At 39.5% G+C, this 27027-nt stretch overlaps 1 protein-coding gene across 1 annotated transcript in view; it reads left to right on the forward strand.

The window, feature by feature from the left end:
• Positions 1-27027, forward strand: part of HMCN1 (hemicentin 1) — a 5606893-nt gene that overhangs the window by 2884654 nt on the left and 2695212 nt on the right. Inside the window, exons 32-33 of the mRNA XM_044085314.1 lie at positions 11994-12275; positions 13335-13443. Of these exons, the coding sequence (XP_043941249.1) occupies positions 11994-12275; positions 13335-13443 (391 nt within the window). The remainder of the gene's footprint in view (positions 1-11993; positions 12276-13334; positions 13444-27027) is intronic.

Genomic DNA, 27027 nt, shown 5'->3' on the forward strand with positions numbered 1-27027 from the left:
TTAGGGTGCTAGGGACGTTACCCATCAGTGAGAATAAACAGCGAGATTTAACAACTTCACATATAGAAGTTATGTACTTACCATAATATTCCATGTGAGTTGTTTATCTTGCCTTTATTCTCATGTCCCTCCCTCCTTCCCCCTCCTGGCTGACTGTTGACTTAGAGGCTAGTACCATCCTGGTTATTCGATATTTTTTCTTCCCCTTTGAGAAGTGTTCTTCGTGTGTGTGTATATATATATATATATATATATATATATATATATATATATATATATATATATATATATGGGTATGTATATGTTGTATATATGTATATATATATATATATATATATATATATATATATGTATATACTGTTATTTACAGCAAACAAGATCTGAGGTAATTCTAGCAGTGCATTGTGGGATAAGGGGCTTGGTCTCGAGCTACTGGCAAACCTTGAGCTTGCTATCGGCCGTGTCAGAGCCGAGGATCGGCTCCGAACCCATCAGTGAGAATAAAGGTGAGATAAACAACTCACATGGAACGTTATGGTAAGTACATAACTTCTATTTCTCTCTTATAACACCCTGGTGATAGTCCTTAGATACCATTGCTGGTATTCTTCTAAATTCTCTATCTTCCCCTTTTCTTCACTTATAACCTGTGAGTGTCTTTGTGTACCGATTATGTCTGAAAAAAAAGGTACGTCAGGTTTTAAGCAATGTCTTGCTTGCAATAGGAAAATGCTGAACAGTGATTCACATGACTGTGTGTATTGTTTGGGGGTGCCCCATCTCTCGATGCAGCCCCCATGTTCTATTTGTAAAGGATTCAGTCAGCGTACATTGAATGAGTGCAAAAATAAGTCAATTCTGAAGGGCCTCCTTAAGATGCCCTTTTCAGAGGCTCATTCTGTGACAGAAAAGAAAGGAAAAGACCACATTCTGTACCCTCTTCATCCTCCAGTGATTTGGGCAAGCCAGCCAAGTCAAAAATACCCAAAGATTTTTCAGAACCTAGGTCAATCTCTACAGCACCAACTGCGGTTCCTTCAACTGCTATATTACCTTCAGCACCTGTTTCGGGACCTATATTGTCTATGGCACTGACAATCGATTCTTCGAAAACTGCCTCATCCTCTTCGGTACCGAGTGCTGCTTCGGCACCGAGCATACCTTCAGTACCTATCACTTCCACACCATTTATAACTGAGCCACCAATGTCCATTCCGGTACCAAGTGCCCTTACGGCACCGAGCCCATCTACGGTACCCATTACCACTATATTAGTCCCACTGCTTCCTGTCCCCAAACTAGAGACAGTGGTGCTGCTGGACATCACAACATGAACCTGATACTCCCCGTCGGTGGATCCTTTTCTAGGACAAATATATAGCCCCTTCCTACAGCAACCAGATTCCCCAACAGGGGTATCCAGTAGATCTACCAGAAGTCTTTCGGAACTTGATGTTGTGCATCTTGTGGATCAGCTGCTGACAGCCAGGTGAATCCCCACTCCATCTAAGCATCTAAGACCCATCTACTTGTCAGACCTGGGATTGTTTCTTCACGGACTCCATCCTATTGTCCTCCTTTGACCTTGCAGGTTTCAAAGTCTCCAGCTCCGATGTCCTTTTTGGAACACTCTGTTTTGGTGCCAGTAGTGGACCTCACTGCCACCCCGGAACCGTCCCTTAGGCCTTCGGTCCCTTCAGAACCGAGCCTTCCTCAAGTTTAGGATTGGGCTACAGGCTCTTTGACTCTGAGTATGGTTCCAAGCGTGTCAATGGTTCTGTCCATGGTGCCAGGAGTTCTGTCAGCACCAATCCTTATTGAGGCTCCTCCCTCGGGATGTGGGAGGTTGTCATTCTCTGTTCTGGGCTCCCATCCCTCTTTGGGTGGACCTGCTTTCCGGGTGATGGAGATGGAACCTGCTTCTGGAAGCTTACCTCCAACATCGGAACCCCAAACATCCCTTCCCCCTGAGCTACAGCTGACACAAGCCACCGCCTTGGGACATCGGGCACGAGAGCCACAGGAAACCCTATTGCAGAGCGCCTCTTCTTCTGAGTCCTCCACAGAAGTCCCCAATGAAGAGCCACCGTGGAAGAAGGCATGCAAGAGGAAGCACGTAGACTCCCCTGAGGAGTCTCTGACAGAGGATATGGATTACAATGAAGAGGAAGGGTTCCTATGCTCACCTCATGATGATGTCTCCTTTGGGGACATCCTTGAAATGCTGAAACAGAGGGGTGATTGTAAGTCCACCAACCCTTCCTCCGAGGAGTCCATCTTTCGGCAGGCTTTCCGTGCCCGACCATCTACCTCTTGAGTGACCCCGCCTGCAGACGAGCTAGTCCAAATCATGGTGCAGTGCGCCTGGAAAAATCCTGACTCCACTGAGCCAATCTTTCGGAGACCAGACATTCTGTCCCCCCCCCCCCCTCCCCGAGGAGAGCCCGCATTGGTCTAAAGGTTTACCAGTTGATGCTATGGTGGTGTTGGTGGCCACGAAAAAGGAATTTGCCGAAGAGAGTCAGACTGTTCACCCGAGAGTCCCGGGCAGTGAACAGATTAAGGAAGCGAGTCTTTGCTTCATCGACCTTTACCATATGGTCCTTGAATTATTTAGCACATTTCACGAGGCCCCAAAGAGTCTTAATTTCAGAACTCTCTGGAACTCTCTCAGGACAGGTGTCTGGCGAAGTAAGTGACAATGTTGTCTTGCAGCTCGCAACCCTGGAATCCATCTCTAATTCGTCCATGAGGATAATATCACATGCAGCCAAAGGGGCGGCCAAAGATGCGGGTTCAGGCATAGTTATGAGACAGCACTCCTGGATGCGCCTTTTTGATTTTGCGGACCCTTTTAAGTCTTCCTTCCTGAATGCTCCAGTTGAAGCATCTTCCCTGTTCGGCCCTAAAGTGAAGGACACTCTAGCCAGGTGTGAAAGGACAGCAAGACCCCGTCTGCCGTAGGTGTACACTCTTCCACCCTGCAGCGTTCCTTTTCCAGGAACAGAGGAGTGGAAAGTTGTGGCACAAAAAGTCTCAGGGTCCTTTTCGTGACACACGTGGCAAGTATACCCCCAGGGGTAGAGGGGGTAACTCTTTTGGAAGACGCCCCTACTGTGGCAGAAGGGGCCCGCATGACCAGGGAGGCAGAGATTCTTTCTCTGGACAGCCCTATCAGTGCTCCTGAAGAGTGGCCCAATTGCTTTCCTCTGGAAGTAGTCGGGGGACGTTTCCCTATGGACCATGCTGCCTGCAATCAATAACTACCGACTCTTGGGTGCAGAAGATTATAAGCAGCGGCTACACTTTTCCCCTCAGTGTTTACCCAAAATCCCCTACAAGACATCCCCACATTCCACCCAGTCAAAGGGAAGAAGCAGCTATAGAGATAAAAAGGCTGTGTCAAAAAAGAGTCATCCAAGCAGTCCCACCAGACCAATGTGGATCCATATTCTACTAAGGTTCTTTTAAGTGCCAAAAAAACACTGGGTACTGGAGACCAGTTTTGGATCTCAGCAATTTAAACAAGTCTATCACCCAAACAAAATTTCGGATGGTCACGGTTCAGTCCATTCTCCCACTTCTGGGAAACGGAGATTGGATGTGCTTCATGGATCTTCAGGATGCATAATACCACATCAAAATGAACAAACACCCCAGGAGACTACTTTGCTTCTGGCTGGGAGCCAAGCACTGCCAATTTTGTGCTCTGCCATTCGGACTCTACAGCTCCCAGAGTGTTCACCAGGTGAATGGCAGTAGTCACAGCTCACTTGAGACTTCAAGGATTCCGGGTGTTTACATACTTAGACGATTGGCTCCTTACCGCCCCCACCAAGCATCTACTGGTAACAGGCTTGAAATACACTCTTTTCCTGGCTAGACTATTGGGAATAACAATAAATTGGGAGAAATCCAATCTTACACCAACCCAGTCCGTAGAGTTCGTAGGAGCAGTATTTGACACCCGCTCCTGTCTAGTATCTATCACAGATTACAAAGACTGAGGCTTCAACTCCGGGTGATACTCTGCCAAAACAAAGCCTCAGCATGGGAAGTCCTTCAACTCCTAGGCTCCATGGCAGCTGCTATACCAATACTGCCTCTCGCAGAACTTCACATGAGAATACTTCAATGGCTTCTTTTATCTCAGTGGTTCCCAAATCATCACCCCCTGTGTTTTCAGGTTCAGATAACCAATCATTGCAAACAGGACCTACTTTGGTGGATGAGGCCAGAGACAGAACTTTGGAGTCGCTCTTTCCATCCTCCTCAACCCAAAGCCACTGTGACTATGGATGCTTCCATGATGGGGGCGGGGGGCATTTTCAGGGAATGACAGTCCAAGGCACATGGTCCACAATGGAGGCCAACCTGCATATCAATGTTCTAGAGCTGAGGGCAGTGCTTTTAACATTGCAAGCATTCCAATCTGTTCTTTCTTCTGGGACGATCGCAATTCAATCAGACAACATGTCAGTAGTCTGGTATATCAACAAACAAGGAGGAACCAAGTCCTACCCCCTAAGTCAAGAGGCCATGAGAATTTGGCAGTGAGCAATAGCTTCCAACCGCTTTCTGATAGCAATGCATATCCCAGGGTATTCCAACGTGATTACAGTCAAGCTGAGCAGATGTATTCTCCTGCCTCACAAGTGGTCCCTCAACTCCAGCATAGTGGCAAAAATTTTCAGCCGTTGGGGCCAGCCTTGCTGTGACCTATTCGCCTCCCCATCAAACCATAAATGCAGCAACTATTTTGCCCTAATTCCCCCACAGGAGGAGTCCCCAAGGGATACTGTGATCCACGATTGGCCCACGGGACTTCTGTATGCTTGTCCCCCCATTCCTCATATTCCCCAATTCTTGAAGAAAGCTCTTTGGTTGAAATGCAAAATGATCCTCGTAGCTCCTTATTAGCCTCGACAAGTATGGTTCCCTTTTCTCCGGCCTCACTTATTATGCCAACCGTGGATTCTGGATCCATCTCTAGACCTGATTTCTCACCCCCGAGGGTTGAGTCATCCAAACCTAACCATCTCAAGCTGACAGCTTGGTTTCTCCACTTCCACTGATTGTCAGGCAGGATAACCTTTCCTCTCCAGTATGTGATATTATCCTGGCTTCTCACAAACCAACCACCAGAAAACTCTGTCAAGACAAATGGAAGAGATTCTCTATTTGGTCTAAGAAAAGAAAACTAGATCCATATTGGGTTCCAGTTACTGTAGTACTACACTATCTATCAAAATTTTTCGAGAATGGAGCTGCAGCCTCTACCATACAAGTCCATCTAACTGCTATTTCAAACTTTCATAATGGTTTTGGAAATTCTCCCCTGATTACACACTGGTTATGCAAAACCTTTCTAAAAGGAGTCTCTCACATTAGACCTCCAATCAAACAACCTATTGAACCATGGAACCTCATGTTAGTTCTTCAGTCTTTGACTCACCCCCCTTTGAGCCTGCAGCAAAATGTGACATCAAATTCTCATCATGGAAGTCCCTTCTTCTACTTGCCATCACGTCAGCTAGATGAATTTCAGACCTCCATGCTCTATGCATTAAACGGCCCTATTTCATCTTTCGCAAGGACAGAGTATCATTCTGGACAAACCCTACCTTTCTTCCCAAAATCATTTCAGATTTCTCCATTAATCAAACTATTGACCTTCCAGTATTTTTCCAAATTTTACTAATAAAGGAGAGTACTGTCTGCATTCATTGGATGTGCATACACAAATGAGATTTTATATGGACAGGACTAAAACAATGCGTAAATCAGACCAACTATTCATTTCTTTTTCTGGTCATCCTAAAATGGGAAATTCTGTTTCTAAAGTGACCTTATCTAAATGGCTCAGAGTCTGCATACTTTACATTTATCATCATGAGAAAAAGCCTATACCACAGAAAATCAAAGCTCACTCTACCAGGTCTATGGCAACTTCTGTAGCCTTCCATTCTAGAGCCTCCATGGATGATATCTGTGCAGCAGTGACATGGGCTTTGCCTCATACCTTTATTACTCATTACAAATTGTATTTGGTCTCCATGGGAAGAGCGTCCTTTTGGCTCTGTGGTGCTCAGGAATATACTTCCATGAGGGCCAACCAAGGAACAAAAAGTAGCTGGGGACTCTGTCCCATCAGTGATGAATGGAATGAAGACTAACAAAATCAGGTAAAGAAGTTATGTTTTACCATAACGTTCCATCTGTGTTGTTGATCTTCATTCATTCATCACATTCCACCCTCCATCCCCCTCCAAAGGCTCCTGGGGGATACTTTGAGTCCAAGTGCTGAGTCAGGGCGCTTGCTCAGAAACTGCCTCTGCTTTACTGATAAGGGGCAAATTTGATCTGAGGTAATAGGGAGAAGGGTACTATGGGTAAAAGCTTAGCTCGAGAGTTTTTGGCTGGCGCAAGCTTGATGTAAGACCGACTCGGTTCCGAGGACGGAACTGATAACCATCAGTGATGAATGAATGAAGATCAGCAACACAGATGGAACGTTATGGTAAGACATAACTTCTTTTTTTCAGCACAGGCAGGCATGTATTTGACTAGATCAAGTTAATACCCAGCAAGTTTCTTCATGTTAAATTTGTGTACATTGTAACAAAGACAAACTTCTCAGTGAAAATGTTTGAGAGTTGGCCCTTGTGGCAGAGCTTCAGTAATATCTGGGTTAAATGTAGTGACCTCAGGCTCTGAAAGCAAAGTAAAGGGTAAAACTCTACTAAACTGTCACATTATGTTGAGGGAATAAGGTTAATACTTATAAAAAGAGGTGGAAGAAGGACCACAGTGAGTCAGAGCAAGAGAATATGGAGAAAATATAAGAATAAAAATAAAGTACTTTCTGTTTACAGTAAGCAGGCCATACATTACTTCTTTTCAGTTATCCTAGCACTTCATTATCCTTTTACTGAAAGGGAAGAATAGAGTAAAACTCTACTAAACTGTTGTATTATGTTGAGGCAATAAAGTTAATACTTATAAACAGAGATGGAGAAAGGACCACAGTGAGTCAGAGCAAGAGAATGTAGAGAAAATATAAGAATGAATATAAAGTACATTGTGCTGACAGTAAGCAGGCCATAAAATACTACTTTTCAGTCATTCTGGCACTTCATTATCCTTGTTAGGACAGATCATTGAAGCACTGCACAAACACATTGTCAGCAGTGTAGGCTGAGAACCCCATACAAGCCGTAAATGGAGCATACATTTACTAAATGCTTGCCCCCACCCACTTTGCAGCAACACCTTTGGTTTAAGACTATTATCTGTCAAGCTGCTCAGATAAAGCCCTATATGTGGCCTAGCTGACCTAGGTTTGATTAGTGATTCTGGTGATTGATGGAGCGGCATGGAGGGATGGGCCCATCCTGGGGAAGGGCACTCACTGATGACAATCTGTAGAGGAAGGCATAATCCAACGAGAGTTGTTGCATTGTGCGCAACTAGCATGGGGATAGGGAAAGTTAAAAAGTGGGTAGGGCATATAAAATAAAAAGACTGGATGGAAGCACAAATGGCCAAACCCCTAGGATGCCCATAAGATCCGTGACCAGCCCCAGTAACATTGGAGCAAGTCCAGGGAATGCAGGAGAGTGCTGACAGACCCAGCCTGAATATGGGACACCGGGGCCTGTGCCAGTATAAATGAGGTCTGAGGGGATCCCAAAAAAAATTTAAAAAGTTATCTGTCAGATTTATACAGCGCAATCCATTCTGCAAAACTGAAACTACTTCCAGACACTGCTGTGTGCAACACCATTATTCCCTTCTTCAGTTAATCTTCCGTAACAGTCAATATATATATACTGAAATAGTAAAAACCTGTTAAAGGTCCAGACACACAAAAACTATATAGTTAAAAATAATTTGTCCCAAGAGTAAAATATAAGTGAAGTGCTGTCATGGTGTACTAATTGCTGAACAAGGGCACCCCAGATAGTTCTGGCGGTCCTGGGATCGACTTGACATTAATTTTTATTCAACATCTTCCTGTCTCATAGAACAAATAAGTATGCATCTTCTTTCTGTCACAGGAAGTTAGCAAAGAGGACCGTGGCTGTAATCTATTAATGGTCTGCCTCCTGTAGTCCAGGGTTTGATTCCCTCAGCCAGCATTTGCCTCCTGTAACTAACCAGACAGTGCTCTGGGGCAATTGGGAAACTGGGTTAGGCTCCTCAGTTATATCCTTGACTGTATGCCTTGTAACTACCTATGAACCTCAATTTTTTTGTATTTTTGAATAACATTCAGATTATTGTATTTACTTATACCACATCCTATAGAGGTGGCGCTCTACTGTGTCAGAGCCCAACCTGCTGCCTTTTCAAATGAATGTAATGTGTTTTGTGAACAGGTATGAGAGTGAAACTCAATATATCAGATAGTGAAACTCATTATGTCATATTTCTGTATTTCCAATATAGTATTTGATTATTTATAATCAAATTGAGTGTATGATATTTTGCTTAGGCATATTTTTGTATTTTGTTATATCCACATCTGTAATATGTTATGTAATGTTTTGTTTGCCTAATGTAATGCCACGGTTTGTGTTTGTGAAATTATACTTTTATTGGAGCTTTTCTCCTCAGGCTTTCAATGAAAAAAACAAAACTCAGCGGAGCATCCCAGTAAACAGTTCATAAGTAAAGAGAAATAAATACATAAAAAAATTAACTTCCAGTCATATTTAAATATGCAAACATTACTGAAAACCTTCATAGGAGCTATGGGTGTGGGGGGGGGGGGGTCAACCCTGGGTACCTTTCAGGTGCTGAGGAGATGGTTCTTTGTGAACATCAAAGACTGAAGCAGTACTGATTTCAAAGATTCAAAGAAAATGTTATTGTCATTTAGGAAACACAAGTGCAGCCTAAACAAAATTTCTGGTATCAGCTTGTCTTCAGAGTACAGAGGCTGTTTAAGTAAAAAAGAATAAGACATAATGTATACACAACTAAGTTTCTAATGACTAATGCACATAAAAAATACTCCTAATAACCTATTTCTAGTCAGGTAAAACTACCCATACATATAAACCTAAGCATGTGAACAAATAATACTGTACACAGAAAAAGAGAAGAAAAGTCAGTTCCTTAATATTACACGAGGAATTATTGCAATTGCACTTTTAAGAGAAAGTTATTGGACTTCTGTAAGAATGTATTAACTATAGTGAATTAAGTAATGTCTCCCTTTCAGTAAATTATTACTAGTGAGATCACGTTTGGAGGTAGGAGACATCCAAGTTGATGTCAGAGTTTATGGGCCTTATTACTGTTGGATAGAAACTGTTCAAGAGCCTGGAGGTCCTACAGTGGATGCTGCGGTACCTCTTGCCAGATGAAATTTTAACAAACAAGCCAAATGCCGAATGTGATCTTAAGAATTTTGTATGTCCTCTTTATGCTTCTTGTTGTAAAAAGTTCCTGCATGGTTGGAAGATTTGTGCCCATTGTCTTCTCCGCAATCCTCACCACTCTTCGAAGCTTCTTCCTCTCTGCTGTAGTACTGTTTCTGTTCTTCTCTGCAGTCCTCACCACTCTTTGAAGCTTCTTCCTCTTTGCCGTAGTACTGTTTCCATACCACACAGTAAAGTTGCAGGTGAGAATACTTTCAATAGCTCCTTTATAGAAAGTGGATAGAGCATTCAGAGGAAGCTTTGCTCTTTTGAGCCTTCTCAGGAAGTGCAGGCATTGGTAAGCTTTTTTAATTATCTGGCTTGTGTTCACGGACCAAGAGAGGTTTTCTGAGATGTGTACCCCCCTGGAAGTTTGTAGATTGAAGTCTCTCTACCACCTAACCATTGCTCTCAAGTGGCAAGTGAATGGCTGGCCTTTTTTCTGAAGTCAATGGTAATTTCTTTAGTTTTGTTGACATTCAGATCCAAGTTGTTATTTTCACACCATTTTGATCAGACAGCTGACTTCATTCTTGTATTCCCTCTTGTCATCATCTTTTATGAGACGCACTACAGTGGTATCGTCTGCGAATTTGATGATATGGTTATTGGGAAATTTTGCAGAACAGTTGTCGGTATGGATGGTGAAGAGCAGAGGACTAAGTACACACCCAGGATGTTTTATATATACTTTACCTTAGGAAATGAATCCTTTCTTGCCATGGAACTTAAAAACCCTGAACACTAGACACATTTATAGCAATTTATGTTTCATTGGCTTGTGATACTGTAAGAAGAGTGATATCTACCTTTTTCATGTTGCACCACCTTATTGCTGGGTGTATGAATATGTAGGGGTATTTGTTAAAGTAAATCTTATTTGTAGGAGACCACAAAATCTGTAGCCTATCTCATTCTTGCCTCCTGTATCCAAAGGTGAAAAGAGTGAAGTTAAGTCTTGCTTTATTTATTTATTTCTTTAAACAATTATGAAGCTTAAGTAAACTAAGTGTTGTGCAAAGTAAAATACCATAAGTTGATAGCATAAACAATGTGAAAATGTGGTAAAACTGCAGTTAAACATTAAAGTACAATAAATTAAGACTTAAGAATATGTTTAAAACTAAAAACATCTCCCCATGCAGGATTTAAGTAGACTTCAAGACCTTCTAAAGGAAGCCTTAGAGTTGCATAGTTGAGTCAAGGAAGGTAACTCATTTCAAACTGTCAGACTCAACTAGGCAAAAAATAACTTTACAGAATATCCCTAGCAAGACCTTAGAATATCTAGTAATCCCTACTTAAAGACATGAGGGATTTGACCACAACATAGAGAACCAAAAACTTTTCAAGTAGACATGACCCAGCTTTTGTAGCAACATAGAGAACCAGAAACTTATCAAGTAGACATGACCCAACTTTTGTAGGACTCAGAAGATACAAAGAAGAATCCTAAATACACAGACCATGAACCTTAAATACACAGACCTTGCCAAGGCTGGCACCTAGTATAGTGTGGTGTAATATGGCATTGTCAAGAACTCCCAGTTAGTAGTCTTGTATCAAAATTCTGCACTCCCTGCAACTACTCCAGGTCACCATCCAAAAATCCATGAGCCTTAGCAAGATGCCAGTGCATTTCCACTTTTTTAAGGTCTTATGATGGGATACGGTTCTGACTCCCGACAGTCTTATTTGGACAATAATAGGATGCCTTGAGGACAGCAGACACATGCCCCTTCAGTGCCATTATCAAGAACCTTGCTCATATTGTGAACCTGAAAAACAATTGTCAATCTATTCCCCATGTGAATAATAAGATCCATGCTTTTTCTAAGTTCAGACTGTCATAAAAGTGGTAGGATTATCTGTCTTTAAACTTGTTGTCTTAATAAGTCTGTCACTAACTTGGGTTTTCTAATGATACATGCTAGTAGCTTGTTGTAAAGCTTTAACCCTTCAAGGAAGAAAAGAGTGTGATGAAAGATAGTTACACGTTATCAGTGCAGTGTCCTGATGTGTTGGATGACTTGCTCAGGGGATGATTTTCATGTTAGTTGTTGAAGGGAAGCTCTATTAAGGCATAGTGACCACTATTCATATTGTAGGTCAGGTGATGTTAGCAATTACTGCAAATGTGTTTCTTAAAGAGGCCCAACAACTTTGCTTTGGTGAAGGTGAGGAGATATATTTATTACCAGGATTATGGCTAGTATACGTACATCTGCTGTAAGGGAATGAAAATGAAGAAAGACAGACAATCAGAATACATTTTCATTACCACTTGTAGAATCTCAGTATGTTCTTGAACATTGTATCACACATGGCTTCAGGAGGAAGAGATACCACAGTCTCAAGACTGCTTGTGAAAAAAATAAAGAAGAGGGGAGACTTGATATGGATTTTTTTTTTGAGAATTGTTTGAAAACGTAACACTTTGTCTTACACTGTTTAACAAATTTAAATAAATAAATAAATAAGTAAAATAAACGAAAATGTGCTTTCACTACCTGAAATGTTGCTTAGTCACAGTCTTGCTGACAGACATTGTTTTCTTCCCTGCAGTGCCTCCCAATATTGATGGAAGCTCTGACACTCCACAGCAAACAAATGTCATTACAAGCAATTCGCTGACCCTGGAGTGTGAAGCTGGGGGACATCCACCACCTGTTCTCACTTGGCTTAAGGATGGTGTGCCTCTGAAAGGCAATGACAATATACAAATGCTGTTTGGTGGAAGAAAGCTCGAAATCAAAAATACCATGGAATCAGATGCTGGCCAGTATGTCTGTGTGGCTACTAGTGTGGCTGGTGAAAATCAGATCGTATACAATGTTGGTATTTTAGGTAAGACAATGTTTCTTGCTTGACATTTCAGCAGAACAAGAGTGGTATAGAGTTACAGTATAAAATTTGTTTTATTTTATTAGGTCTCCATGAATATCATCAAACTGGAGAACCAAAAAAGAAGTTGAAAATAAACAAGAAATTAAATATAGCATAATATTTTTCAGCACACCTGTCTATTTCAAGTGGTACAGAAGCTTATAACTGTAGACCATTTCTGATATTTCAGAGTGAATTAAAAATAATTATTTTTACTGATTTGTAAAGTGTCTTTTATGAACCAAATCACTGAAAGGTCTCTTCAGTACATTCAAACACTTTCAAAGAAATTTCTGTCCAGTTGTGGGAGTTAATTTTTTAATATAAAAGTTCATGTTTATCCAAATACACATAAGATGTAATGGAATGCTCTTAGAACTCAATTCACTCGTTTTATCTTTACATTTGGTTTGTTTACTAAAGAAAAAAACCTTAGAAAACCAAAGTAAGTGTTATTGTGGAACACACTCATTATGTAAAAGTTTTGTTAGGCTGAGTAAAGCTTTAATTATGGTGGTATGTCATATTTTAATAGTGAGTGGATATCAGTCAGATGGTATAAGTTTAAGGAAACAGTTCCTAACTATCTTCAGTGGCTAGCTGTTGGTATAATCTTGGTTAATTTGTCTCCATAGTTTGTGGATTTCTTTTTTTTTTTTTTTTTTTGGCTTGTTAAAACATGTTTAACTCTTGCTTTGTGGATACTAGGTAATTAGCTCAAGCTGACTTTAAAGAGTAATTAATAAAATGACAGCAAAACCTCAGAGTGCATTTGCTCAGAGCATTTGTTAGGCTCAACATAAATGTTTTATAAACCCTTTTCTTTATGCATGGTGGTGGAAATGGGGTTTGTTTTGTAGTTGTAGGTTTGAACAGCTTCTACTATGCACCTGCAAAGTATTATAGCTGGAGGTATTGTGCTGCTTTGTGCTTCTGCTTCTCCAGTGAAGAGACAGTTCATAGTTAAAGCAACACAATCGAAGGTATTCTCTGTATACATGTTGAGCTTTTTTTTCATAGTACCTCCCAGTTTGGATGGTGGTGATGAGACAACTGACCACACTACAATTCAGAACAGCCCACTGGAGCTGGAATGCCATGCCACTGGAACACCTTTACCTCTAATCACGTGAGTTTCATTCATTTACTAAGTCTTGTTTCAAGACCAGCAAGACAGAATTATTGCGAGTCATTATATATGAAGGTACTTCCTAAACTAGATTTAATGATGATACATTTGAAGTCCATGCTAACCTATTGTAAAAAGGATTATGTTTGAGTCTCAGTTTTTAGATTGCATGTACGGAAATGACTTAACGTTGTAGATGCTGTAAGTGAGTTTCATGTAATCCTTATAATCCTTATAATCCTTATAGGTAGCAGATGTACAGTTATTACTTTTCATTTTTAATCTGATTTTAACTCATCACTGCTTTGATATGATGACTGACCTGTTCCTTCTTTTCTGTTATATGTTTCTGTTAACTTAAGTCCTTCTTTGAGAATAACAGTGAAAACTCTAGCTTGGCTAGGTTTTTGGAGTTTTTTACTAATTTGGTTTGTCTGTGTGACCTTTATATTTTTGATTTTGTTACTTTAGACAGGAATGACTTATTGAACTTAGCTCAGTGCTGTAGCATTTAAGGTCTTCTTCAGTTTACTATGGTGCTTGAGGCCAAATACCATGACAACTAAAAATCATTTAGAAGAGAAAAATACATTAATATAATGAGTAAAGCAATAATCAGGAACTGGGAGATGAAAACAATAATCAATTATTAAAATTAAGTAACATCATATCCCAGGTTAAATATTTGGCTTTTGAGGGACCCTTTTAAAATCTGACATCATAGGGGATCCCCTCAACTACTGGGATAGAAGACTCCAGAGCCATGGAACTTGTTAACAGAAACATCAGGTACCAGAGATTTCCAATCACACCCTTGGTGCATCCAGATACCCCAAGAAACAGAAACATAAGAACTTAGCTGAACAGAAGGGAAATAGGAACTTCTTAAGTTATGGCGGGGTCCCACTTCATGTAAGTGCAGATGAACTAACATCAAGATTTTAAAGATGATGTGGGTTCAAACTGGCAGCCAGTGCATACTCTGCAGAACTGGAGTAGTACTGGGTAACTAGGAATACATGTACATAACAAAGCTGTAGAATTCTGAACTAGCTGCAGGTGGTCAAGCTGAATTTTATGTAAGGCATTACAGTAATTGAGACGCAAAAAATACCAAGGCATGTACTATCATATAAAATGTCCACAGGAGGGAGGCGGTACATGTTTCCAGAGCTTTAAATTTAAGTAAGATGATTTCACAACAGAAAACACCTGATCCCTATGTGTCAATCTATTATCAGTAATTATACCAAAATTTTTAACATTCTTTGAAGTATTTAAGTGTATGGATGAGAAAGGCTTCTGTTATGGCAGCTAAGGATATGTGAGAAGAGACTAAGCAAAGGATAATACAAAAAACTGTGAAACTGGAAGTTCTTGTTTATGTATGTATATATATATATATATATATATATATATATATATATATATATATATATATATAGTTGAGATACAAGCCATGAAAAAGTTTTACTCCCCTTAGCTTTATGCATACTTCAGCACAGCATATGTGGAATGTTTGGCTATTCTCTAGAAACATAGGTTGTTTATACCCAGCTGATGTCCAGTGTATAGCCACACATTCTACTTGTGCTGTGATGATGAGGTCATAAAAAGGCCAAAATATGCATGTCCATAGTTAGTGGGGTTTGGCTTTATTGGCCTGAATGTGTCCATAAACACTTAAAAAGTAAAAAGTCATGGATATTAAGAAGCCAAATAGCTGAAACACTTGATGTCCTTAAGGGGTTGTTTGCATATATCCCATGGACCTCTGTTACAGGAAGTTTAAGGTATTGCGCAGTGAAAACTCTAGCTTGGCTAGGTTTTTGTAGTTTTTTACTAATTTAGTTTGTCTGTGTGACCTTTATACTTTTTGATTCTGTTACTTTAGACAGGTATGACTTATTAAACTTAGCTCAGGGCTTACATCAGATACTTGACATTTCTCATTCTTGTTTTACTGGTAAGAGAAAAATAACTTCATTTGCTGAAGATTCCCAGTATATTGACCACAGAAATTAATTTGAGGGAACAGCTTCTGCCTTCTGTATACAGGTGACTGGTTCTGATTCTTAGGAGAATGTTTCTTCTGATAGTTCCTTGGAATAATTTTCTTTTTCTGAAACCATATCCAGAATGAACCAGTTGTTTAAATGGGAACAATGATTTCTGTTATCCATGAAACAATATTGTGATTTATTACAACTGGAGTTTCCTCTACCCACTCCTGTTCCTCCCATGCTTCCATTATTGGAGGATGCTTTTATTGCAATCTCTTAACTTGTCTGACAGCCACCCTGCTGCCTGTAAGAAAGCAGGTAGTCTTACAAATGTTTATTTTCTAATCCCAGATCTGAGCATGCAGTGATTTCCTTAGTAAATCCTGCTGCTAAACATTTGATAAGTATTGGAAAGCCTTTGATAGCTATGAAGAAAAAATGTATATATCTGTCACACTTATTTTTATAACTCTAAATTATCAAGCCCAACTGTTAAAGTTTTTGCTTGCATCATTTAAAAATATAAGGAATATTATAGTCACTTTTCTCTCGTCTGAATAAAATTCTTCTACTAATACTCTTATTGCTTTGTCTCAAGTGGCCAAACACTATCAAGTGACTCAAACTGAATTATGAGTATGATTCAGCTGAAGTCTCTTCTAGAGCAAATCGCTACTGGAACTGTTATGAGAAGGTTTGCTTGGTTACTTGTGTAAAATCTACCCAAGGATGTTAAACCCGAAATTTAGAATTCTCCTTTAGACAAAGAAGTTGCTTTTGACCATCTTGAAAAAAGTGTGAAGAGAGAGGAAAATTGGTGACTCGGATTTTTTAGCCTTCCATTTCCAAGTGTATTAGAGCTTTCCTTCCTAAATCAAGATCAATAAAAATAAGCAGACATAGCAAGCTTCTGGCAACCAGATATTATAAAAAAAAACAATGTTAAATAGGCTTCAGTAAGAAAGGAGGAGTCCCTTAGAGGCAAGGGTTCAAGTCTGAATGACTGTCTGCAGAGTCCCTTCCTCTCCCCTCCCCTCCATGGCAAGCCTTTAAATCTTCCCCAAAATCTGGCTTTCCATTTCTGCCTTTGACAACAGATAATTTCAGATAAATATGTTCTGAGAGTTATACTTCACTGATGCAGATGGCAGTGGGAATTCCTTCCTCCTTTTCAGGACATTCCTCCTTGTGCACCAGATCAAACTTTTTTTCCTTCCTGCTAACTCAGTCATAATAGAAGTTGACCCCCTTTCTGTGATGAGAAAAGGTTTTTATTCAAGATTAGTTCCGGTAACAAATAAAGAAGTATCTAGGACACCAGTCTTAGATATTTTCTTTCTAAATCAGTTTGTGAAAGTCCCAAAGTTCAAAATGTTCTCCCAAATTACAAAGGTTGCTGGCTCCCTCTCTGAATGTAACTTTTTAACTAATGGGGTGACATATAGATTAGTTCTGGGTCCCCCTCCTATTAGGCATTTATTTTGCAGACATCCAAGACAATATCTCAGAAGTGTGGTTGACCAGATTTGCTGATGACTACAAACTGGCACTGTTGTCTGTTCTTCCACTGATGCAAAACAGCTCCAGAAGGGTTGGAATATGCACATACATGGCATGTGAAAAACAGTTTCAAACTTAATTAAAAAAATGCAGGATAGTATCTGACAGAAAGGTTGTTCCCACATCATATGTTATAAATGGCACTCCTTGTCAGACTGTGATGAAATTCTGCTTTACATTTGTTATGCTTTACTAATAATGCATCGTAGTTTGCATCTCTTAATAGTAGCACAATAGGAGCTCAAGACTTAATGCTGGCAATACATTCTTTGTTTATGGTTCATATTCTTATTTTATTTATTTATTATTTATTTATAGTTTGTTTGCCAGGATAGCCCATTGGGCCACGAGGAGCCCGTTTTCAATGGAGTCCTGGGGAGAAAAGCTCCAGAAATTTACAAATTACAGATTTAACATAAGAGTAAGTTATTAGAGAAATGTAATGTGCACAAAAGAAGCAAAGTTAAACAAATAGAAAAACACATATTAGTAGAGTGCACATATTAGTACAATGCAATAAGAGTAATATTTACAGTCAAAGTTTTTAACAGTTTAACATATTAGCACAATGCAATAACAGAAACAATCTAAATTTTTTAACAGTTATGCTAATTCATGCAGTTAATTTCTAGGCTACTGAATTGTACCATTCTAGGAGTTATGCTAATTCCTAGAGTTTATTAGGGGTACAAAACAATGGGAGGCTATTGTGAATTATAGCTTATAGAGAGTAGCTATAGTGTAGGGAGATTATGTGGGGTGGGAGGAAGACCATTCTCATAGTGAAGTTAGGTGTGTGTGAAGTAAGGTTTTGAATGAAGAGAGGCTGCTGGTGTTGCGGATGAGAAGTTGGAGGAAATTCCAATGGTGTGCTAGAGAGAAGGACATTAGATGTTTGCCTGGTGGGCGGGCAGGTTTATGGAGTTCAATTAGATTTTTGGAATTAGATCTCAAAAGTCTATTTGGTTGGTGCATTTTAAACGTGGTGGCAAGAGCGGGACAGAGAGAGGGGGTGAAAATAAATGTGTGTGCTTGGACAAGTTGAATATAGATGAGGTAATTGGACAGCTCAATCCAATTCAGTTGGTGTAGGGCAGTGTAGTGATGGGAAGTGGATCTATGGCCTGTTGCAAATTTTGTTTTTTTATTGTAGCAAGAGGAGAGTTTAGTCTTGAGGGAGGATTGCAGGTTAGTAAGGATAGAGGCCCCGTATAGGAGGGATGGGATAAGCTAAAGGATAATGTCTTTGATTTAATCTCGTACTGTCATGTACTACTGTCAGTTCCGGTATAGATAGAACCCATATAGTCAAAATAGAGGAATCCACCTCCAACAGCAGACCTGTAACCAGTGGTGTTCCACAGGGATCAGTCCTGGGACCTCTACTGTTTGGAATCAATTTCTCTAAAGTACAAACAAAAACTAAAGGTCTGTGGCTGACAAAGTTTGCTGATAATTGCAAACTGGGAGCAGTCATAGAATCTCCAAATGATGTCAACATCCTACAAGAGGGTCTTGCACAAACAAATGATTGGTGCCAAAGCCATAGACTTAAACTCAATGCAAAAAAATGTATTATCTCTTTTGGTAAGGGCGATGTTCCTGCTAACTACCACATCAATAGCAACACCTTAAGTACACACTCAGTGGTAAGAGACCTGGGCACTTAGGTTGACAGCAACCTCACCTTTGACCACCATGTCTCCACAGTGGTAAGAAGGGCATTCTATATTTCTCATCTCATAAGTAAGGGAATTGCTTCCAGAAAAAAGGAAGTTATAACCTCCCTGTACCCTTCCCTCATCAGGCCAATATTTGAGTACAATGCCCCTTTTGGTATGTACTGTTCCAAGCACCTGCAGCAATTGGGGAGACCACAAAGGTTTCTCACAAGGAATATTCTAGGTCTTCAGCGTCTGTCCTATGTGGATTGTCTGAAATCGATGTCACTTTATTCTGTTTCATACAGACTACTCAGAGGTGATCTCCGTCTTCCATACAAGGCAATCTCTGACCATGCTTTACTGGAAATGCTGCATCTCCGTAAGTCAGATGGTATATGGGTTGCTTGCTCTAAAAACCTTAACCTGGTATGTGACATTAATAAGAACTGCTTGAGGACAAATTTGTCTCCTAGAGGTTACCACACCTTTGGAACAGACTTCTACTTCCTATCAAACAGAGCACCTCATTGGCCCTCTTCAGATGCAATCTGGACGATTGGATGGGTAACCGTAAATTCACCCCAGGAGTTCCACCTGTGTCCCTCTTGGACAGGAGCAATAGGTGCTGATCACAGAAATAAGGGTAGAACTTGGCTAGGCTTGTAAGGGCCATAGGGCCAGGCCATTAGCCTAGTAACTTTCTATGATCCTATTGAATCTAGTGGATTTTATATTTACATAGTACATATGACGTTTTTAATGGTGGTTTTATTCTGTAGACGTTCTGTTTTTTATACTGTACTAATCTTAGATCTGTATATTTAAAGTTTTACAGATGTAGTTTCAGAATCTGTTAATGTTGGGGTCAAATCGTCTGGGGACAAAACCTCGTGTACCTGACAGTTATGGCCATAAGAAACCTAAGTTCTTACGTGAATGGCTTTATCTCATTCAGTCACCTTATTTATACCACATTCAGGAAATTCTTCTATCTGGCCCAGTTAACTTCCAAGGGAATGTCTTCCTGATCCAATGAAGTCATTTTATCACTGTGCTCTTCCCTTATCAGACCCATCACTGAAAACAGTGCCTTTTTATGTATAAATCCAAGTATATTGCTCAACTGGAAAGACTGCAAAGGTTTCTAACCAAGAAAATTAAAAGCCTTAAATTCTTCAACTACTCTGTAGATTAGCACAACTCTTTTAATACTCAGTAACTTACAGGTTGCTGCGAGATGATCTTGCTTTTCAAACTATGAGAGTCAGTCCTATTTGACCTCATAATTCTTCTCAAAACTAGTGGCTCTACAAACACCCACACTAAATGTACACATGCAAATAAAAAAAGACTGGCTGGAGAGGTAGGTTCCTAACTCAATATATTCCTATCCTGTGGAATAAGTTATTTCTACATGTCAAAGTACGACTTTGGCTACCTTTAAGGCAAGTCTTGATGACTGGATGACTAGACCCAAATTAATACTAGGATTTTCATGTACTGCCCTGCTCAATTTGGTAGGCGAGCACTATTAAGTGCTTGAAGAGGGAGGCAGGAACTTAATTTGTCTGCTTAAATGTGTATATGGCTAGACATCTTGTGGTTCCTGTGATCGCTTGCCTAGTATGTTCCTAAGTTCCTAATCCTTCATATCCTGTTATCTCTGATACCCCTTTTAAGTTTTGTATTAACTCTAGATTTACAGGATGCTTTTCATCACATTCCTATAGCCTTAGATCTCAAATGTTTCTTAAGCATTTCTGTGTCTCAATTACATTTTCAGTTCTCTGCATTAAGTTTTGGGTTATCCAATGCTCCAGTGGTATTCACAAAATGTCTGCCCCAATGATAGTGTGTTGCAGACTGCAGGGTATTCAGATTTTTCTTTAATTAGACAACTTGCTTATTTTTGCAGAGTCTTAAGTGGCAGTAATCTTTCAGTTGGGAGACAGATCTCCTTCACAGATGAGGGCTTCAAGAGATCATCCAAAAGTCTTATTGCCTCATTCTCACATGATTGTTTTCCTGGGCTGTCTAATAGATAGCTCAGTTCTAAGGGCTTTTATTTCACAGGAAAAAGTATGTCCATGTCTAGATCTATTCCTGACATTTTCTACCCTGTCCAAAACTTCAGCAAGGGAGTTTCCTCAGAGTACTAGTATCCATGATTTTCATGATTCCTTTAGCCAGACTCCATATGTGAAAGATTCAGTGCTACCAAAAATCTGTGTGGTCCTAGCATCTACACCCCCTGGCATTCCAGATTCCTGTTTTGGACTTTGTAAAAATGGAACTGATGTGGTGGAAAGACTAGTTTTATCTGAATATAGGTATCCTATTTTCACTTTCAACTCCATTACATTCTGTAACTGAAGACACCTCAGACTTTGGTTGGGGAGTGATATCTATGGGAGTAAAGGTGCAGGGTCGTTGGAACAAAATGGACAGACCAAAACACACAAATATAAAAGAGAAGCTGGCTGTAATAAATGCTGTCAAATCTTTCAATCAACTATGGCCCCCTACACCACTACAAGTGATTACAGACAAAATACACAGTGATGTAGTGCATAAACAAACAGATGGATGGAGATCTTACCCTCTGTGCAGACCAGCCATGGTAGCCTGAGATAATGCAATTTAGCACAATCTTACCATATAGGCTTCTGGCATCCTGGCAGAGCAAAACTGTGTGGCAGAAAGGCTGAGCGGGACCAGGACAGAACCTCAAGAATGAAAATTGAATTAGGGGTCTTCCAGCAGTTGATCCAGCTGTGGAGAAAACCTCAGCTGGATCTCTTCACCTTCATTCACAACAAGCAACTGACAAAATCCTGCTCCCAGACTCCTTGCAAGCAGGTCTGTAAAACAGACATATTCTCATTTCCTTGGCAGGGATGTTCCTGTTTGCTTTTCCAACAATTTCACTGATATCTAGGGTCATTCTGAACACTCAGAAGGACTCTCCAAAGACCACTGTAGTGACTCCCTTCTGGCCCAATCAACAGTGGATGTTAATCATATTTATCACTGCTGTAGTTGCCTTTTTTTTTTTTTGCTGTTTTATCACTTCTGTCTTCAGGAAAGTTATTTTAAATCTAGGAGTCTTGTGTTATAATGGACTGTAATGAGACTGTAACATATTTTTAAACAGAGCACTCATTTATCCTGTCAGTGTAAAAGTTCTGTAAAGTAACTGAATTTTTTTTTCTGTGGAGAGATTTTGTTTATTTTACTTTTGCTGGGCTGGCATAATATTTTAAAGTGCTTGTTAATGTGTTTTTCTGTAAAAAAAGTAACTTTTGTAGACTAGTAGTATTTACCAACATTTGCTGCTTGTCTTCCCCAGGAAAGAGCCACCATTTCCAGCTTGACCATAGAACAGACTATTAGTCCCATGGTCAGTCTTTCTTCCAGAAAGAAAAAGGAAAAAAATTAAACAAACAGCCATTGCCAAAATATCAGACTAGCAATCTGCTTCAGCTGCAGGTGGGTGATTGCTGTGGCCAATTGTTGTACCTCAGACCACTTGTATTTTACCATGGATTCCTCTAATAGCCACTATGTAGCAGGGTTAACCACATCATCTGTGGCTATTGGGGTCCCCGTCAGTGGCAAGGTAGACCACTCTTTGTCATTCCTGGGAGAGGAAATAGGGAAGGTTTTCCTGTTGTGTCAGAATGCTGTGCCCATGCCCGGGGGAGGTGCTGCTGCAATTTACTAACACGGTTAGCCCCATTTTTCCTGTGAAAAAGAAAGAGAAAACCAAGCATGTATCTGTTCCTCCTTAAATTTTACTTTGGATAGGAGTTGTGTACTGGGTTTGACTCATGGTTTAATTCAGGCTGTTGATCCTTCTTGTAAAGTAGTTTTTGGTAAAAGAAAGAGGGATATCTCTTTTTCTGAAGCAATTCAAGATTCTGAATCTGAACAGGAAAATGCATGGATCAATACAAGATGTTTCCTCAGACTTTTGATTCAGATTCAGAGGAGAACTCCGTTTTTGATTTTCCCTTTGGGGGTTCTCTTTATCTGAATCTATTGCTAGAATGTGACAATGTTTTTAGAAAATAATCTGAGTTGTTACTGAAAGATTTTCCAGATCCTACATCCATTCATTATGTTCTGTCTGATTTAGAGGATTTGTGTATTACTGCCTGCAGTTTGACTGACAGTCAGCCAGTGGTCCATAAAAAGGGAGATAGAATGTATAAAGTTCCTCAGGCTTTTAAATTTTAATACACTATTCCCAAATCTGACCCAGTAGTTATAGCTCTAGTTTATTCCACTGCTGCTAAGAACCTAGTCAATTCTAATCCTACTCTTTCTGATAAGGATGGGAAAATTATTGATAGAAATGGGAAAAAGTATATAATTCTACAACTTTGAGTTTCAGAATTTTGAATTGTCATGCTCATATGTTAAAGTTTGTTCTGACTAATTGTGAAAGTATGAAAAATATTTTTATCTTCAGATTCTGCTTTTGAGGAAAAATCTCCTTTAAATAACTTAGTTTCTTCTATTGCACAGGTTACTACACTTTGTTTTAGTCTGTGTGTGACTCTGTTCATACTTCCTCCTGGGCTAGAGCCAATGTTACTGTTTTGAGGAGATTTGCATTGTTGCATTCTCAGAACCTCACAGATGTTGTTAAAAATTAGATTTTACATTCTTCATTGGATAGAGGTTTAGTGTGTAGCCCCAATGCTGCAGAGATGATCAGAAATTGTGATGAAAGGGGCAAGCTGATCTAGGGAAACTCAAAGATTTTTCAGCCCTCCTTTTCCAAATTTTCCAAGGAATTTTCTATTTCCTCATCACATTTTGGCTAAAATGAGGATAAGTATTATCAACAAAATATAGGTAAACAGATGCTTAAGAAAAAATGGCAAGGGGGTTCCAAAAAGAATTCTTAAACCTCGCAAAACCAAGGGCAGTCCAACAAGTCTTATTATTCAAGAGACCTTGTGACCCCTTTCCTCTGTCCCTTTTTTCTTCCAGAAAGTCTGAATCTCAGTTTTTCTCTCTTGCAACAGATAGTCTCAGACAAATGGGTTCTTAAAATCAATCATCAGTGTTACAGATGGTAGAAGGAAGAAAGTCATCCTTTCCAGGGCTTCATTCCTTATCCTCCAGATCAGACTCTTTTGTTTCTACCTTTTCTTCATCACATGGTGTCCCAATGAGTGATGGGGCTAATTCCTCCTTCCAAACTGAGGAAGGGTTAACCAATCTGCAAGAAAGTCCCCAGGAATATATGGTATTCCTGTGAAGTTTGGAGGCTAGGAGGCAAAAAAATAATAAAGATCTGGAAGGTTTTATTTAACAGTATTTTAAGAGGAGGAGAAGTACCAACATCCTGGAAGAAAGATATGGTAGCTGTAATACCTAAAGAGGGTAAAGATCCATCAGATCCAGCTTCATACAGGCCCATTTCAGTACTAAACCATGATTATAAAATGTTCATGTCTGCAATGTCTAAAACAAGGGGAAAAGTAATGCCAAAATTGATAGATATGGATCAGTGTGGTTTTGTGGAGGGCAGGCAAACATTTGATAACATTAACAAAACATTGATGATCCAGAGGGAAGCAGAATGTAAGCAAATGCTATTGTTGTTGGAGGGTCTTGATGCTGAGAAAGCATTTGACAGAGTAAAGCTGGGACTTTATGAGCTTAAAGTAGGTGGGGTTCTCTGTGATAATTTCTGCTTGAGCGGAGGAACCAGGCAGGGGTGTCCTCTTTTCCCTCTGTTATTTGCATTATATTTAGAACCATTGGCAAATAAAATATGGGACACAGAAATTCAAGGATATAATTGGTATGGTAGTCAAGAAAACCTGGCTCTATTTGCAGTTGGTATTATTTTATACCTGACAAAACCAGAAATAGACATTACAGTGGTATGGAATATTTTGAGACAGTTTCATATCTTTTTGGGATACAAAATTAATGAAGCTAAAACAAAGGCAATAGGAGTAAATTATGTATACACTTATGAATAGGTTCAGCACTATCCATATTTATGGGGACATGATAAAATGAATATGGATTAAAAATTATTCTGGTGTGGTAACTAAGGATGCGTCTATAACAGAACATCAAAGTATTAAAACTTTGAATGTTCTGATATCGAACACTATTCAGCGAACACTAAGAATAGCGAAGCTGCAGAACAGCGAATTCTTTCCTCAGGAAAGAATTTGGTTGGCCGTTTCTGTGGCTTCGCTATTCTTATCGCTGTGGTGGAAAGTTACGGGTTGGGTTCAGGTAAGTGTGCGATTGTTTGTATGTTAGGGTTAGGGGTGGGTTAAATGAGTTAGGGTTAGGGCGTGGGTTAGGTGAGTGTGCGATAGTGACGGACCTTAGGGTTATGGTTTGAGTTAAGGTAAGTGGGTAGATAGTAGTGTATGTTTAGTTTAGTGTAGCATTAGATGTAGGAATTTAAGTGTATGTCTGTGGTTGTTGTTTGATGTGCTTGTGTTGTGTGTATGTGTTTCTGAGCAGCAAATTTTTGCCATGGGAAAAAAATTGCTGTTCTGAATGTTCGATTTTTTCATGTTTATATGTTTTGGGGCCGATGAAATAGCATTCGCTATTTTCGTCTTTCGATAGTGTGGTATAAATGCCTAAGGATATATGGGAAGAGACTAAATAAAAGATAATACAAAAACTGAGAAAATGGAAGCTTTGTTAATATGGATATGAACAGTAAGATACGAGCAGTTAAAATGTTTTTAGTCCCATTAGTCTTATACACAGGTCAGGCAAATTTTTTATCAAACAGAGGAGAAGTTGTGAATAGCAATTAATAAGGACTTTATCTGGGAGGAGAAGATGGAAAAAGTCAAGTGGGATAAGCTGATTCTTCCAGCAGAACAGAGCGGATTGGGATTATCTGATTTTGAAGGAGTATTTCATTTTTATACAGTTAATACTCTTGTACATAGCACAAGCAGAAAACTATAATTCAAAGTGGAAAGGGATGATGATCAAACAGGGCGGAAGCTCAAGAAACAATGAGAGACTGGGATTTTGGATGCAGTCTTTTAAGGAAAACAATCATCATACAGAATATTATATCTATAAAGTAGCAGAAAGTATCCTCAGAACTAAACCAACATGGGAATGGAGAAAGGAGATTCTGTTGATAGGGATGACTGCAATTATGGATATAGCCAATAGGCAAGAGGGGTCTGTAATTTATTGGAGAAAACTAGCAAAGGAACCAAGGTATTGGGAGCAAATACTAGATAGGTTGCATACACAGGAGCCATGCATATGTCTTCCCATTGCTTTCTTGTAAATTGCTTTTCTGGTCTCTTAATCTTTTCTAATCTTCTCTGATTGAACATAATAGTTATCATACAATATTTGATATGCCCTACTAATTATTCCTTTTTAATAGCTGCTTCTATTCTAAAGTCAACTAAAAACTCTACCAGAGAAGATTTTTACTTAAAATCCCCCTATCCCTCTCTCTTTACCTGTACTGTGAGATCAAACCATTGTAGGGAAGGCAGTCTCTAGCCTGCAATCCAAATGTCTTCATGACCTTGTCCCACTCCATTAGCTTTCTTGCTTAAGTTATTTGCTCCCAGTATCTTGGTTTCTTTGTCTGGTTTCTCCAGTAAAGTCCAGCCCCTTCTTGCCTATTTTCTGTAGCCTTACTTGCAGTCATTCCTATTGGCAAACTCTCTTTTCTGCATATTAATATTGGCTTAGCTCTTAGGATACTTTTTGCTACTTTATGAATATAGTATTCTGTATGATTATTACTCTCCTTAAGGATCTGCATCCTAAATCCCACTCTCCCTCTATTTCTTAAACTTCCCTCTTGTTTAATCATCTTCCCTTTCCATTTTGAATTGTAACCTTCTGCTTGTATTAAGTATATGAGCCTTAATGTTTAGCTCTGAAATATCCCTTCAGATCAGGTAAACCTAAACCACCTTGTTCTATTGGAAGGATCAACTTCTCCCACTTAACTCTTGCCCTCTTTTCCTTGCAGATAAGTTTTCAACTTTTCCACAAGTTGATAAAAGTATGCCCAGCCCATATACAAGACTGAAGGGACTGAAATCATTTTCACTGCTTGTATCTTACTATCTGTATCTGTATATAAGACTTTCCGGTTTCTCAATTTTTGTATTATCCTTTGTTTAGTTTCTTCCCAAATATCCTTAGCTGCCACAGAAACCTTTTTAATCCATACTCCAAATTACTTCATCTTTTCATGTTCCCATAGATATGGGTATTGCTGAACCAATTTACATATGGATACATAATTTAAGGCTATAGCCTTTGTTTTATCTTTATTAATTTTGTATCCAGAAAAGACCTGAAACTGTCTCAAA

This window comes from Protopterus annectens, chromosome 10.part0 (assembly GCF_019279795.1).
Source record: "Protopterus annectens isolate FY-2018-M chromosome 10.part0, PAN1.0, whole genome shotgun sequence".
Lineage (NCBI taxonomy): Eukaryota > Metazoa > Chordata > Ceratodontiformes > Protopteridae > Protopterus > Protopterus annectens.